This window comes from Lasiodiplodia theobromae, assembly GCF_012971845.1.
Source record: "Lasiodiplodia theobromae strain AM2As chromosome Unknown scaffold_5, whole genome shotgun sequence".
Lineage (NCBI taxonomy): Eukaryota > Fungi > Ascomycota > Dothideomycetes > Botryosphaeriales > Botryosphaeriaceae > Lasiodiplodia > Lasiodiplodia theobromae.
In genome coordinates this window covers 890,807-906,135 of record NW_023336541.1, presented here as the reverse complement: position 1 = coordinate 906,135, position 15,329 = coordinate 890,807, and the positions used below count along the sequence as shown (strand labels likewise).

Sequence of the window (15,329 nt, the reverse complement as noted above, 5' to 3'; positions counted from 1 at the left end):
GGCTCCATTTTTAGCCTATCCTTAAAGTGCGCCCGCCCAACATCCGATCGAGCACTCCCACGTCATCCTATCTGAAATACGCCATCCTATTGGCTGATCTGCGCTGGCCCCTTGCCTATTCTGTGCGCCCTCGACCTCGAACGAGACCCCTGCAGCAATCCTGCGTCTATTTTGAGCCCACTTATTGCGGCTGGAAGATCGTTTATTGCGCCCGGCGACACCAGCTGAACTGTCCCTTTCCAATGTCGTGCCTATCCCAATCGTAGCCTGCTTCTTTCAATCCCGGTAGTCTTCGTCGTTTGGATCGTCGCTGGGCACGAGCCCGTCTTCATCCATCTCCACATCTTCATCACCAACTGCGCCACCCTCATCCACCCGACCGTCTTCATCCTGCGTGTCTATTGCCTCAGTGTACTCGTATCCTTCACCCTGTGACCTTGTCGGCTGTGGAGACATACCGGTAAATTCCACCTCTGGACCTTCACTTCCACCGCCATTTGCTTTGTGTATCTTCGCACTCCTCTTCGCCCTTTTAGCACCTCGCTTCGCCGACTCGCTGCCGCCATCGCTCAGGTGACTATCGGCCCGTTTGGCGCGGCAGTTGCTCGTGGCGAAGCCGCCGTCGGGCCGTGACGGGCTAAAACTGCCGTCCAGGGCGAGCTTCGGTCTGGCCATCTCCTCGACAGTCCCCAGCTTGTTGGCCGATATCGTGCCGTCCGCCTCCACAGTCGCGTCGTCGACGATCTGCATGGGCTGCTTGGGGAGGAAGGTTTGCAGGTCGAACCGCTCCAGCTCGTGGTGCGCCGTGACCTCGGGCTGCTGCTCTGCTGGCAGCCCTTCCGCCGCCGCCGGCTGCATCGTCGCTGACCACGAGCCCCAGCTTATGTCCTCCGCCGACCTGAGGCCTCCGCCGTAGCGCCAGTCGCGCACCTTGTGTCCGGGACGCGTCGTCATGGCCACGGCGAGCATCTTCTTGAGCGATGCTTCCATCGGCCCGGCGATCTCGACCCTCTCGACCCCTCGGATGTTCGAAAGCGCCTTGAAAAACGCCCTTTCCGCAAAGAAGCACCTGCTAACCAGAGGGATGCGCGACGCCGAGCCTCTGCCATTGTTGAGGCCATTCTGCTGCTGAACAAATGAATTCTGCACCTTGGCCGACGAGAGTATCGTCTTCGAGTACGGTTCGAGCAGCCTGTCACTTACGACCACAATCTTGATGACCTGGAGGTTGTGCTTCACCTGTGTAACGAGCGGGTTAAGGTATGCGCGCGCGATTCGGGAGCTTGGGGCCTCACATTTCCGGGACGGAAGGCCTCGAGAGCCACCGCCCACATGTCGTCGTCTGCGTCGTCGAAGTTGTTCGTGGAGATCTGCATGTAAAGTGACCGAGCGGCTTGGAATTTCGCGGGTTCCTGATGGACCATCTGCCAGAGCTGCATGGCGCCCTCTTGGCCCTGCGCGACTATGTCGAAGCCGGAAGTACCGATGGCTCTACGCGGCGGCATGGTGGTCGTGGTTGTCGTGGTGATTGTCGTGGTGCGGCGGGTCGCGCATGGAAGTGGATGAGGTTGTGGCGCGGGCGGGTCTTCGAAGAGGGTCTGGAAGAAGCGTTGAGGCGGAAGAGCGTGGAAGAAGAACATCTGGTTGGAGCCGGAGCGAAGCGTGAATGAAAGCGCAGAGCACAGCTGCGGAATTATGAAAAATTAAAAGCGAAGCCCTGGGGAAAGTCCTGTCATCGTCATCCAACCGTCCACGACCGCGCGTTTGCGACAAACGCGCCTTTAGGCCACATCGATGGTACTGTGCCGGGGATCATGCCTCGTCCGCCCCGCCGCTTCCACCTTTTCGTACGCCCTGCACCACAAACTCATGTTCGCCGCCACAACCAGATCCATCATTTTGAGGCCCTCGTCCCGAATGATCAATTTCCCCAGCTTCGCCTGCTTCCCCCCGAAGCCACCTCCCGCATATTCCAACCCCAGCGACAAATCCAGATTGGCCACTCCCCCAAGGATCTCCTCGGCGCTGGGCCCGACCGACGAGACTGATTGTGCGCTCTTGCGGTGGAACAAAGACGCGCGCTTGGACGTCCGCTCCTCGGCGTTTGCTGGCTGGCCACGCATGGTGGGAAGATTGAAGCGAAGCTCGCTGACCGTGACGGCTTCCGGCGTCTGGATTGCTGCGTTTGTGACGGGGAGTATGTGTCGGCACTGGAGGCTGTCAATACTAGAGATAATTTCACTCATAACGGACTGATGCACTCTGTCCTGCGACACTTACCTTGAGAGAATCCCCAGCGCCACCGGTGACAAACTCGCACCGCCCATTCCACGGGCTTTCAAACACGTACCCCCTATAGCCCGGCCTTCTCTCCTGCGGACCCATGCCAATACGCCTCTGTCCTTCCACTTCTTCCCCCGGCGAACGATCTGCAAACGGACTAACCCCGGGAACGCCCAAGTTGGACTCGTGGGATAGGGTCTTCTTGTGGCCAAAATAGTCGGCAGTGTACCTCGCACCCTCATACCACATCCTCCTGCGAAAGGTCGTGTCCACGGGCGTCGGCGCCGTCGGGCTCTGGAGGGAATTCCTGGAGCCCGCCTGGCCGCTCAGGAACGAACTCACGCTGTCCTCGCTCCTCCTCGGCGAAGACAGGTCGGGGTTGAAGAGGAACTTGGAATAGCCCGGATTATTGATGTCAATGTACAGCGGGGCGCCCGGTTTCCTCACTCTTTCCTGAACGGGGCGGCCGAGGTTGTCCGAGTAGATGTCGAAACTAGGGGGATCCTTGACTTTGCCGACGTTCCACTGAGCTCCCGATGCGGGATCGCGCCTGATGAGGGTCAACGACATGCCCTGGTTGGGCGTTCCCGCACCAGGCGAGAAGAGGCCGGATTCAGGGCGTCCGTCAAAGCTGGGCTTGCTCGGGTAGGGCGATTCGGGTGGTTCCCTCGCGGGGCTCCTCGCGGGGCTCCTCGCGGGACTCCTCGCGGGGCTCTTCCGTCTTTTGGGCTGATCCTGCATCCAGAAGGGAAGCTCGGCTTTTTGCCGCATCGGCGAAGGCCCCCGAGCGGGCGGTTGGGCGGACCATCGGCGACGGTCATGCATGGAAGGCCTCAGGTTCTCTTGCTGCGTGTCGGGCAGCTCCGTCGAGCGGCCCCGCCGATGAGAAATCGGGCCGGAGGGGATCGTTGGCTGGACGGGCTGGTGCTGGTGCTGGGCATTTTCGGCATCTATCTTGATTGACAACGGAGGAGGCGGCAGCACCGGCTTTCTCTTGAGGGAATTCGAGGAAGAAAGGGCTGGAGCCGCGGCGTCAGGTGGGAGCGAGGGCAGGGGCCGCCGCACTGGCTTGCGAATGATGGGCGTCGAGTCTTTCGCCGGCGGCCCAACCGTCTGCTCGTACAAGGCGGGGTCGGTCTCCTGGACGTACGCCTTGAACTCCTCGTCTTCGGGGGCGTCAAAGTGCAGGTAATACAGCGAGCTCTGGACGTCCTCGGCCGTCACGACCTTCTCCCGGGGTTTCATCGGTGTTAGGAAGACATCTGCTTTGACGTCAGCACAGCCGCAGCAAGCCGGAGTTGGCAGTGCAGCAGCAACGACAACACTCGCCTTTGCTGCCGGGAACGCGCTCGATGTAGAGCACCAACGGCTCGTGCCTCTCGTGCGTGGGATTGCGCGGATAGCGGGGAGGGTTTGAGGCAAGGGTCGTCAGCGCCGACAACGACTTCGCCTCGACGGCCGTAGTCATGCTCTGAGTCGGATAGGCAAGTAAACAAAACAAACAAACAAGGGAAGCCAAGAGGCGAGGAGGGGGATCACGGAGAGCGCGTCAGTGGGGCGGGGCTCGACGTTTAAGAGCAAGCGTAGATGCAAGAGAGTGAGCGGCGACTCAGACGTGGAGCCGGCGCCTGACGGTTGGCAATGTACCTGCCCTGATCGTGGCAGGGGAGGCTGAGCAGTTTGCGCGTTTGCCCGGGCGCACCGTGGCGGCCAACGCAGTGTGGCGCATGAGCTCGGCCACGGGCCCCCCAGCACCGTCCTGCAGAGCCGTCCGCCTTTGCTCGGGCGTGGTGGTGTCGTGTGCCGCCGACTGGCCCACCCGCGCACGGACCCGGCGATTTTTGCGAACGCGCAGGCCAAGATTTCCACGCACTGCATGAAACTTTGTGTGAACGCTTTCTGCCCGCGCCCCGTCTCAACACCGCCAACCCGCCAGGCCGCCCCGCGAGCACCGCCAGACCCTGTCTATCGCCGTCGATCCGTGCACGCCCGCCATGGCCGACGAGCTGGAGGTCAGCCCTGCTTGCCGCCCCCGCCGCCTCGTGCGAAGTCGCTGACACCCGCTACGCAGGAGCGTCTCCAGAGCCACGCCCAGGCCTTCGAGGGCCTGATGTCCCTCATCCCCGCAAAGGATTACTACGCTCCGGACACGAGTGTATGTTCGACCGCTGAGCCACGTCCCTCACCTGCTAAGACGTCGTTTGCAGGACCAATGGCAGCGCAAGAAGCAGACCAAAGCCCAGAAGAAGGCCGCCAAGCGCGCAAAACTTGACCCCGCCAACAACCAGTCCGCCAAAGACGTCATGGACGAGAACGAGCGCAAGCGCAAGCGCGAGCTCAATGGTGAAGACGATAGCGATGACCTCTCCGACCTGAACGCACCGGGCAGAGAGAAGCCGCGCGAGGGTTTGAAGACGAAGGACGCGAAGAAGCAGAAACTGGAGAACGACGACGCTGCCGAGGAAGAGGACGAGGAGGCGCGCCAGAAGAGGGAGGAGAAGCAGAAGAAGATCGACGAGAGGAGGCAGAAAAAGAAGGAGAAGCAGCAGGAGAAGGCCCAGGTCAAGAAGGAGCGCCAGGCCGCCGCCGCCGCCCCGAACCCCGATGCCGGCAAAATGGACGTCGAGACGGCCGAAGAAGCCTCTGATGCCGCCGCCTCCGGGGACGAAGAGATCGACAAGGTCGACGTCAGCGGTCTCGTCGAAGACGAAAAGGACGAGGCTTCTTGGACTTCTGCCACTCCCTCCCCTGAACCCGAGTCCCCGGCCTCATCCGCCGTCCCATCTGCCTCCTCTTCATCCTCGATTCTCCCCCCCGCCTCATCCGACAGCTCGAAGAAGCCGAAGAACAAGGCCGGCAAGATCCAAATGCCGCAGGTTGACCAGGAAGTGCTCAAAGCACGTCTGCAAGCAAGGATAGAGGCTCTCCGCGCAGCACGCAAAGCTGACGGCATAGACGGCAAGCCCGCGCGCAACCGTCAGGAGCTCATGGAGGCACGGAGACGCAAGGAGGAAGAGAGACGTCAGCGGAAGAAGGAGATGCGCAAGCAGGCCAAGGAGGACGAGCAGCGGAAAGCGGCCGAGGTGGAGCTCGCTCGTCTCCGCGGCTCCGGCTCGCCCGGCACCCCCGACATCTTTTCGCCCATGGAGCAGGAGAACAACTTCTCCTTCGGCCGCATCACCTTTGACGACGGTCAGCAGATGGACTCGACAGCATCAAACCTGGTCGACGCTAAGAAGAAGAAGGGCAGGTCGGACGCCAAGACGGCTCTCGAGGCTGCGGAGAAGAAGAGGCAGCGTCTCGCCGGCCTCGACGAGGAGAAGCGCAAGGAAATCGAATCCAAGGACCTCTGGCTGAACGCCAAGAAGCGGGCCCACGGCGAAAAGGTCAAGGATGACACGAACCTGCTCAAGAAGACGCTCAAGCGGAAGGAGAAGCAAAAGAAGAAGAGCGAGAAGGAGTGGACCGAGCGCATCGAGGGTGTCGAGAAGGGCAAGGAAATGCGTCAAAAGAAGCGTGAGGAGAACCTGAGGAAGCGCCGTGAGGAGAAGGGCACCAAGCCCGGCAAGAAGGCCAACAAGCTCAAGGCCGGCAAGAAGAAGGCCAGGCCTGGGTTTGAGGGCAGTTTCAGGAGCAAGACTAAATAGGTGACGGGGAAAAAAGTTTTGGACTGGGAATTGATCCATGGCGCAGTCACGTTCGGGATGGGATCCCTCGGCGTTCAGAGGTCTGGGCATGGGTAGGAGTAAATATGGGGTACTGCATAAACTTGGTAATGCGAACGGGCTTCAGATGCTGCTCTAGTCGATAGGGACTTTGCCAGATGAAAATTTGAACCGACGAGCGCAGTGAATTCATAGTGAATGTATCTCATCTATTCCTCGATGAGTTGCATTTGGCTTCGGCCTGTGGATACGGTGGAATAACCGAAGCCCATCTTCGAAAAGAAAAGGCAATTGCACATGTTCAAACCAACCAACCACCCTCGAGGGGCCAAGTCCATGTTTCCAAACCGTGCATGCCAAAGTGTTAAAATCTTCATTCTAATAAGCTTAGTTTTTATTTTCGTCAAAGTCTTACGGTGTATTGAAAATTGTGAATTTGTGGTGAGGGATGAATAGTCCTGGACGACGGTGCTTGATTATTTGATTCGGAGGACGTGCTTGAGGATCGCGCCGGCCGAGGAGATACTATGTTGCTGTGTATGATCGCAAACAAGAGTAACCTTTCAATTTGACTGGAATTTTTTTCTTTGCTCACATACGTTGCTTAGCCTATGTAGGTAAGCATTTTGAGAGGATCTTGCAAATATTAAATACAATTTATATCATACAGAATACTTCACCCACCTATTCTAAACTCAATTCTCGAACAATTAGTTGAAGACTCGCGTTTAAATTCTTTTCCATTTAAATAGATATCTAAAAGCTTAGCTAATACTGGAGTAATTCTCCTCCGCCATCTCCCTCCTTAATTGCCTTGTCGAAACTACCCTATTAGTAAGAGCTTCATAGCCGTAGTAGATTTCCTGATTATTTCTACCAAAAGCCATTGATCAGAAAAGTTGTCAGGACTATGCGTGAGCTAGGGAGCTGACAAGGAGAATGGCGGGGATATCATCAAAGGCTGAGGCGCTTTAAAGAGTGGAATTGGCGCAAGAATTATATTTGGTGTAGACGGTGGATTTGATAATTGCCCCGAGAATCACTTATGAGACGCTCCAGCGAACTTAGGACTTTTAACTTATTTATTAGAACGCAATAAGATGAAAGATTTGCACGAAAAGAAATGTTTGCCGTCTGGCGGCGTTGATGCTACAGCATATGTACATCTTGATATCCCTTCCTCCTTTCTCATTTGGTCCACGACTCGTTTTACCTGTAAGGAGCATCGGCCCTCGCGACAGCGGCCAGCTCGGGCTCCCACTTGTCGCCGTTCGACAACAACTTCTCCTTGTTGTAGAGCAGCTCCTCTCTCGTCTCGGTTGCATATTCGGCGTTGGGGGCTGCAATGTTGTAAGCATTCATCCTCGAGACCATTCCCATCGAGGGGTGCACGTACATTCCACAATGGCGTCGACGGGGCAGCTCTCTTGGCAGAAACCGCAGTAGATGCACTTGGTCATGTCGATGTCGTATCTGGTGGTGCGCCTGCTTCCATCCTCGCGCTCTTCGGCCTCGATGGTAATGGCTTGGGCGGGGCAGATGGCCTCGCACAGCTTGCAAGCAATGCAGCGCTCTTCACCGGTCGGGTAGCGGCGCAGGGCGTGCTCGCCACGGAAGCGCGGCGAGATGGGGCCCTTCTCGAACGGGTAGTAGATGGTGTACCTGGATGAATCACTCGTCTCAGCATGCGGGCGGCATTGCATGATGGTGGGCACGGTGCCCGGGGGCCCAAAGGGAGCTTACGGCGCGCGGAAAAACTGCTCCAGCACGACGTACATGCCGCGCATCATCTCGGTCAGGAGGAAGTACTTTCCAGCCTTGTCGAGAGAGCTCTCGGCACCCTGGTCCCAGCGCTTCGGCGTCGGCAGGCGGAATCCCGAGGGTGGCGGACCGGACGGCAGGGCGGCGCGCGGTGCGCTGGTCGAGAAGAATAGGGCGGCGGCGGGCGAGTTGGACGCACGCAGCAGCTGCGTGGTCGGCCGGGCGCGAGCCAACATGGTCATTGGCCTCGTGCTTGCCATGGTGGGCGTGGTGGGTGCGGGCAGGGCGGAGAGGAGAGTTGTGGTGTTGAGCGGCACTTTGACGTTGCCGGCGTGGCGGTTCTGTAAGTTCAATGGGCTCGAATCTGATTCGCTGCCAGCCAAGGTGCGCAACGTCAACAAGCTTATGCCTCAGGCCGGGAACAGCTGCTCCGGGGCGAGGGAAGAGGGCACGACTGGCAAAATCGCAGAATTGGCCGCTGGACGAACAGACGAGCCGCGCGCCGCGCCTCTTCTCGAGCTGCTCGCCGGGGTGTGTCGGTCGTCGAAGGGCGAGGAAGGCCGGCGCACGTGACCATGACGGCGCCCAAGCTCTAAGCCCGTCCCGACTCGTCGATGATTTTGCGAAGTGCCTCATCGCCGCGTACCGCAACACACCCGCCTCCATCTCGCCAGACGAACACCCGCACCTCCATCCGCCATGTTCAGGACCGCCATCCTCCGCTCCGCCCGCGGCGCTGCCCGCTCTGCCGCCCGCTGGCAAGCCCCAATTGCCCGCCCGGCCGTCCCTGCCCTCCGCGTTCAGTCCAGACAGCAGCTCCCCGCCGTGTGCTTCCAGGCCGTGCGTTGCTACTCTGCCGGCGGCGCTCTCAACCAGGAGGAGATCCAGGGCCGGATACTGGACCTGCTGAAGAACTTTGACAAGGTATGCGGTCTGCGAGAGCGCGCGGCACGACTCGGATCAAGCTAACGTGCGCGCGGTACAGGTCCAGGATGCGTCCAAGGTAGCCGATGGCCCCTTCTGCCCCGCTGCGCTTTCTAATGCTCACCCTATCTAGCTGTCGCCTACTTCGCACTTCTCCAACGACCTCGGTCTGGACAGCCTGGACACCGTTGAGGTGGTTATGGCCATTGAGGAGGAGTTCAGCATCGAGATACCCGACAAGGATGCCGACCAGATTCACAGCGGTACGTCCGAGCCCACACGCTCCGCAGCCGCAATGCGCCCCGCCCGTAATGCCACGCCCACGCGCGCATGGGAAGGGCGACGGCGATCACTTCCGGAACGAGCTTTACTGACTGCAAGCAGTTGACAAGGCAGTGGAGTACATCCTCAGCCAGCCCGATGGTAAGTCTTCCTCCTCCCAGCGCCGTCGAGCGCAGCCCGGCTGATTGGAACCGCAGCGAAATAATTGAATCGAACGAGGGCTGGATCGGGGTGGGAGAGGGGAGAGGGAGAAATGTGATGGCTGGAAGGAATTGCGGAGTGGACATTTGCTTGTACAAAGCCATCAGCTCTAGGTTTCCGAGCCTCTGTACTATGGACTAGAAGACGATTTTGCTCCGGCACATTTTCCTGGTTGTGCTGCAACGTTTGTAGGTACATGGCGTGCCTGCGTGAAACGCCGCCCGCGCGGCAGGGTTGGGTTCGTCGTCCCTCGCCAAGCCAGTTATTTCACTCTGGCTCAGCGGCCACCCGTTCTCTAAATACACATTCCGTATGCCGCGCAACGCCTCCTCCCCCCACCACGTCAGACGCCCTGCCAAAAACTCGCTGCTGCGATCTGGCTGCAACGCCCCGTGAACTTCTTCCGTGAACCCTGTCCGACCCTTGGACGCCGAACACCCTCGCAGCATCCCTGTGCGGCGGGCGCCGAGCTCAGACCTAGACCCAACACCGACACCGGGCACGACACCTTTCCACAGTCGCACTGCGTATGGCCACCTCAGCTTCAGGCTTGACGCGCCGCCGGGGCGCAGGCGCGGGCGCGGGCGCAAACGGCGACAACGACAACGACGGCAGCCGCGTGAGCTCGCCGGTGCCGCGCCGCAACGATGACGGCCCCGGAACCTCCTACGAAAGCTCGGAGAATGGCCACAAGATCGCCTTCGACCCGCGAGACATCAGCGAGAGCGCCGAGCGGAGCAAGCAGCCCAAGCTCACGCTCATGGAGGAGGTGCTGCTCATGGGGTTGAAGGACAAGCAGGTGGGTTTTGTCCCTCCACGCCCGAAGGGCTGCCTAAGGAGGGGCGCGACTGACAATCGGCGGGCCAGGGCTACCTCTCTTTCTGGAACGACAACATCTCCTACGCCCTCCGCGGATGCATCGTCATAGAGCTGGCCTTCAGGGGCCGCATAAGCATGCAAAAGGATTCGTCGCGGCGGCGCTTCCCCCTCGCGGATCGCGTCATCGAGGTCATAGACGACACGCTCACCGGCGAGGTGCTTCTGGACGAAGCCTTGAAGATGATGAAGTCGAGCGAGCCGATGAGCGTGGCCTCCTGGATTGACCTCATGAGCGGTGAGTCTGCTCGTCCTCTATCTCTGTCTCTCCCCTCTCCGTCGCTGACACCTGGCCAAACGCAGGCGAAACATGGAACCTCATGAAGATTGGTTACCAGCTCAAGCAGGTCCGCGAGCGCCTGGCCAAGGGCCTCGTCGACAAGGGCATCCTCCGCACCGAGAAACGCAACTTCCTCCTCTTCGACATGGCCACCCATCCCGTCGCCGACGGCGGCGCAAAGGACGAGATCCGGCGCCGCGTCCGCAACCTCCTCACCAACAGAACCGTCGTCCTCCCTCCGAGCCAGTTCCTGCCCGAAGAGATGGACTTTAGGTACCTGCGCACCATTTCCATGGTCTGCGCGGCTTACGCGGCCAACGTCCTGGAGAACGCATTGTCGACGCTGGGCCACGAGGCACGAGAACGGGCCTTTGCCCAGGTCGACGAGTTGCTGGCCGAGTATTCCCAGTGGCCGTTCGCCCGACGCGCCGGGGGTTCGGGAGGCATAGGAGCCAACCTGGGGCAGGTGATCTCAGAGGAGGTGAACAACAACAAGGATAAGGAATTGCAGCTCGAGGTAAGCACGCACGCGTCATGTCGTGAAACTCGCACATTGACTGACTCTCTCCAGGTGGTCGCTGCTTGCTTGAGCGTCTTCACAAGGCTGGATTCTTTGCTATAAGTTAAGGGACATCATAACGGCCTTCATCTTATATCTTGCGCGTTATTTTGATACTCAAGCACGGCGCGCTTCTTGAGAACAACTACTTAATTCTGGATCAACGACGGCTGAGGGAAGGTTTGTGCTACGGCGGGCGGGGCGGAAGCGCTTTTGGGCACGGCACAGACGGCGGACGGCCGGACCTTTTTTTTTTCCTTTCTCTTGCGAAAGGGCGCCCGGAAGACGAAAAACCAAGGGGAATTCCATATTGTTCTGTCGACAGTGTTACGTAGCATGTGGCTTCGAGATATCTGGCTGGCTGCGGCTTGCTCGTTTCCATCCCAACCTACACCAGACCGACGATGCACGTGACCAAGCACAGCAGACCCGGGCAGGGTCCCGTCCCGTCCGCTCCGCGCGCAGGCCCCGGCGGAGGCACCGGGAGGGCGGTAGGGCTGAGCGAGAGAGGCAGGTCGGGCGCGGCGCGTTGTCATCAGGACTGGCGGGGGGAGGACGCGATGACAGGGCCAATGGGCGGTGCTGGGCGGAGCGGCTTGGCGAGCGTCGTGGGCGTGGGCCGCGCGCTCTTCGCTGCTGCTGCGACACGGAGGCAGCTTGCAAAGCACCGAGCTTAGCATTTCCCGCACCCAATCCTCGCCAGGGGGCGGAGACAGGACGAAACGACGTCAGCTGCGAGACTACTGCTGGCTAGGGCGCTTTCCGCTGCTTGGGCCCATTCCTAACACGCCGCTCCGCTGCCCTCGGTTCTCTTTGTGCCAGCCGCCCAGACTGACAGACGCTCGACGCGCCCGATCATTGCGTGCAGCTCTGGTATGTTGATTCACTCGTCCCGCCGCCCCCTCCCCGCCTGCCCAGCCGGATGCTACCTTCTGCCGCTGCCGCTGCCGCTGCGCGATGGCGACGGCCCGTGGGAGGTGAGGCTCGTCGCCCCGTCGCGGCACGTCCGTGGCCCAGCGCCCTCACCTCCCACCCGCGGCCACGCGCCTCTTGCTCGGACCTATCGCTGACATCACCAGCTTATTCATGTCTCCTCCCTAACCCGCTGGACCTTCGTTTCTCCCTCGGGCGGCTCCGTGATCGCCCGCTCTTCCGACGCGCCTGTGACCCGTACATAGAACCATGCCGTCACCAGTCGCGTCGACCGCCGCGCCTCCGCCCCAGTCGCACGAGCAATCGCAGCAAGAATCAACACCAGCCGCACACGACGCGCAGAACGGCGCTGCCGGCGACGATGCCACCGAGTCGCAGGATCCCGCGCGTCCATCCAGTTCTGGCCAGACCGCCGACGGCAATGGCACGATACGCGAGACGAAGGAGAAGGCAAAGGCCCTCATGGCCGCGTCCGGCGTCGACGTGAACGCGAGCACCGAGCAGGCGTCGCCCTCTGCCCGCGCAAAGTCGTCGCCTGGGAGCGACGCCGCCAATGGAGTCTCCCCCAGCCGCAAACGCTCTCGCTCCGGCTCGCGTCTGCCCTCGCACGCGCCGTCTCAAGGCTCTTCCAATCAGAACCCGTCCGCTCTGACCGATTATCTCATCAATCAGTACTGCACCCGCGACTTGCTTCACGCCGCGGCCATGAACGACCAGGCTGCCAAGGCTCGAGGTTTGATGACCGAGAAGCTGTCCGAGGTTGAGTACTACAAGCAGCTGCGCCAGCAGCGCCAGATCGATCCCGGCTCGGTGTTTGGCTACGGCTTCGATGGCTACGGCAATGGCTATACTGAGGTGAAGCCGTCGCGGCTCCAGTACCCGGCGCAGCGCAAACGTCTCGGGAACCGCCGCTCCAAAAGCTTGCATGTGCCCCGGAAGGACTTGGCGAAACAGGCCGACACGTTCGAGGAGCTGGTGCCCGTACGTCTGGACATCGAGTTCGACAAGATTAAGCTGCGAGACACCTTCACCTGGAACCTGCACGACCACCTCGTCTCGCCAGAGCTGTTCGCAGAGAACATGGTGGAGGATTTCAAACTGCCCCCGGAGATGGGCCCCCACGTTTTCCGCCAGATCAACACGGAAATCCACGAGCAGCTCCAAGATTACTACCCCCACGTCTACTTCAATGAAGAACCGCTGGACCCGACCCTGCCTTACGACGCCTATAAGAACGACGAGATGCGTATATTGATCAAGCTGAACATCACCATCGGACAGCACACCTTGGTGGACCAGTTCGAGTGGGACATCAACGACCCAATGAATTCGCCCGAGGAATTCGCCAGGTCCATGACCGCAGAGCTCTCCCTTTCCGGCGAGTTCACGACCGCCATCGCGCACTCCATACGGGAACAGTGCCAGATGTTCACTAAAAGCCTCTACATCACGGGCCACCCCTTCGACGGCCGCCCAGTCGAAGACGCAGACGTCCGCGAGGGCTTTCTGACTTCTCCAATACAGTCCGTATTCCGGCCCGTGCAAGCAGCAAAGGACTACGCGCCGGTCTTGTACGAGCTGAACGAAGCGGACCTGGAGCGGGCGGAGTTGTCGATCATGCGCGAGCAGCGGAGACAGAAGCGCTCGGTGAACCGGAGAGGCGGCCCGGCGCTCCCGGATCTCAAAGATCGGCAACGGACGGTGCGGACGATGGTGGTTTCCTCGGTGCTGCCCGGCGCCGTGGAGCGCGTGGAAGACAGCCGCCTGTACAAACTCTCCCGTTCCGCATCCGGCAGAGGCAGGCGCACCGTGAGAGATGGCGATTCGGACGAAGAGTCCGAGAGCGAAGAGTCCGGTCAAGAATCCCCGGCACCTTCGCAGATAATGATGATGGGAGGAACAGCGAGGACGAGGGGCATGCGCGGAGCGGCGTCGGCGGCGACGGTCGCCATGCGCCAGAATCTTGGCCGGTCGCAGACTCCCGAAGTCACGGCCCTCCGGCAAGAGCATCACCACGAGACGCGCACCTCGCGACGCTTCGGAACGCCCAGAGAAGAAAGTGTTGCTCCCACGCCCACGACGCCTGCTCCCGAAAGACTGCTGGTCAGGGTCAAGATCTCCCGAGACAAGTACCGACGATGGATGCAGGCACAGTCTACCGGTAGAGCCCACGAGTACCGGCAGAGCCAGCCCAATCCAGTGTTGGCCTCTGCAGCTTCTACGCCCCAACAACAAGCCACACCCACCCGCGCCTCGATGCCGCCACCCCCTTCGCCGGCGATGCAGCAACGATCGACCCCCGGCCCGGCGACGCCGACAAGTAATGGCCAGCAAGAGATACGATACTATCATGACGGACGCGCAGATGCTCCATTCCCGCAACCCGCCCAAGCAGTAAGTCCTCGGTCCCCGTAAAAGATATATATCTTTTTATTAACAATAGGCAAGCCCCCGCCCCCGCCGTGGCTCGCAGAGGCCTTGAGAAAACTGCACTCGGAACATCCCGACTCTGCGTTCGAAGCATTAATGCGCTACTGCGCCATCGACACACGCTCGCAGCAGCAGATTCGTCTAGACAGTTTACAGGCAGGGGCGACGCCTCCTTCTCACATCAAGTTCCAATGGCTCCCGCGCATCAGGTGTAACGACTGTCCCGGAAAGCTGTATACGCCCGGTCCAAACTGGACCGTCGAGAATTTTGAAGTCCATCTCAGAAACAGACAGCACCTCGAGGCTGTGAGGAGGAGAACGGCCTCGTCAGGCGGCGGGGCTTCGTCATAGATGAAATAAAGCAACAAAAAATGAAGGATTGCGAGAGAGGGAGGGCCGAAGGGTTGGATTTTTAACGGGAGGCGACCTCATTCCGTTTTTGTACATCAACATCATCATCTCACCATCATAGCTATGAGTCCACGGTGCGAAGGTTATGGAAGATGGGGGGCGGGGGCGGAGGGCTTCAAGATGGCGCAATGAGTTGTGTTTGTCGGTGTTGGCTTACCGCTTTGGGTAAGATTGGGGGTGGGAGTTGCATTATTGAGAGATTTTGTGTCCTCCATTTTCCATCCAAATCAATTCTTTCCACGTCCCTTGTGATGATGATGAAATCGTTTGTTGAACGCGTGAGGTCTGGGCGTCTGTAGTGAATTCCATATGGATAAGCTGACCGTGTTTGGCTGATGGACTTGTGGCTGAGTGTGTACGATCACCCCTGAGGTTTAAAACAAAAAACTTGTTGGCATAAGAAGCTATTTTCTGCATGTTTAATTATTCATTCTACAATTATGTTCGGACGCTTCAACTGCCCATTGGTGTTGAAATCAAATCTAACTTATACCATAGATGACCCAACCACCACCAGTGTAAACCAGATTGTGTTTGAGGTACGAAGAGCCGCACCTAGCATTTACCCATAATAGTTAGTCCCACCTCTGAGTATATATAGTTTCTGCTAGTCGCGTGCCCATTTGAGAGTCAATCTATTATGGTTTTAATACAATGCAGCCTTTACGCCTGCTCCTACATTTTTTACGGCTTTGTTAAAATAGAATCTAAGTCTACTTAAATA

At 59.4% G+C, this 15,329-nt stretch overlaps 6 protein-coding genes across 6 annotated transcripts; 3 read left to right on the top strand and 3 right to left on the bottom strand.

Moving 5' to 3' along the window:
- Positions 1 to 276: 276 nt before the first annotated feature.
- On the bottom strand, positions 277 to 1,640 carry LTHEOB_2120 (uncharacterized protein; the record flags this gene model as incomplete). Its single annotated transcript, XM_035510898.1, has 2 exons — positions 277 to 1,239; positions 1,296 to 1,640. The coding sequence occupies 2 exons, from the start codon at positions 1,638 to 1,640 to the stop codon at positions 277 to 279; spliced, it is 1,308 nt and encodes a 435-aa protein (XP_035365060.1).
- A 141-nt stretch (positions 1,641 to 1,781) lies between these two features.
- LTHEOB_2119 (uncharacterized protein) lies at positions 1,782 to 3,751 on the bottom strand (the record flags this gene model as incomplete). The annotated part of the gene is made up of 4 exons (XM_035510896.1): positions 1,782 to 2,210; positions 2,281 to 2,373; positions 2,446 to 3,545; positions 3,604 to 3,751. The coding sequence occupies 4 exons, from the start codon at positions 3,749 to 3,751 to the stop codon at positions 1,782 to 1,784; spliced, it is 1,770 nt and encodes a 589-aa protein (XP_035365059.1).
- Positions 3,752 to 4,277: 526 nt separating this feature from the next.
- Positions 4,278 to 5,930, top strand: LTHEOB_2118 (Ribosome biogenesis protein rrp14-c; the record flags this gene model as incomplete). The annotated part of the gene is made up of 3 exons (XM_035510895.1): positions 4,278 to 4,295; positions 4,355 to 4,438; positions 4,491 to 5,930. The coding sequence occupies 3 exons, from the start codon at positions 4,278 to 4,280 to the stop codon at positions 5,928 to 5,930; spliced, it is 1,542 nt and encodes a 513-aa protein (XP_035365058.1).
- A 1,227-nt stretch (positions 5,931 to 7,157) lies between these two features.
- LTHEOB_2117 (NADH-ubiquinone oxidoreductase) lies at positions 7,158 to 7,969 on the bottom strand (the record flags this gene model as incomplete). The annotated part of the gene is made up of 3 exons (XM_035510894.1): positions 7,158 to 7,288; positions 7,345 to 7,610; positions 7,692 to 7,969. The coding sequence occupies 3 exons, from the start codon at positions 7,967 to 7,969 to the stop codon at positions 7,158 to 7,160; spliced, it is 675 nt and encodes a 224-aa protein (XP_035365057.1).
- Positions 7,970 to 8,408: 439 nt separating this feature from the next.
- On the top strand, positions 8,409 to 10,894 carry LTHEOB_2116 (Vacuolar protein sorting-associated protein 74 protein; the record flags this gene model as incomplete). Its single annotated transcript, XM_035510893.1, has 8 exons — positions 8,409 to 8,633; positions 8,695 to 8,712; positions 8,767 to 8,896; positions 9,018 to 9,056; positions 9,635 to 9,915; positions 9,984 to 10,230; positions 10,296 to 10,789; positions 10,844 to 10,894. 8 exons carry the CDS (start codon positions 8,409 to 8,411, stop codon positions 10,892 to 10,894), a joined length of 1,485 nt encoding a protein of 494 aa, XP_035365056.1.
- A 1,119-nt stretch (positions 10,895 to 12,013) lies between these two features.
- Positions 12,014 to 14,088, top strand: LTHEOB_2115 (SNF5/SMARCB1/INI1 domain-containing protein; the record flags this gene model as incomplete). Its single annotated transcript, XM_035510892.1, has 2 exons — positions 12,014 to 13,893; positions 13,980 to 14,088. The coding sequence occupies 2 exons, from the start codon at positions 12,014 to 12,016 to the stop codon at positions 14,086 to 14,088; spliced, it is 1,989 nt and encodes a 662-aa protein (XP_035365055.1).
- Between the last annotated feature and the right edge of the window lie 1,241 nt (positions 14,089 to 15,329).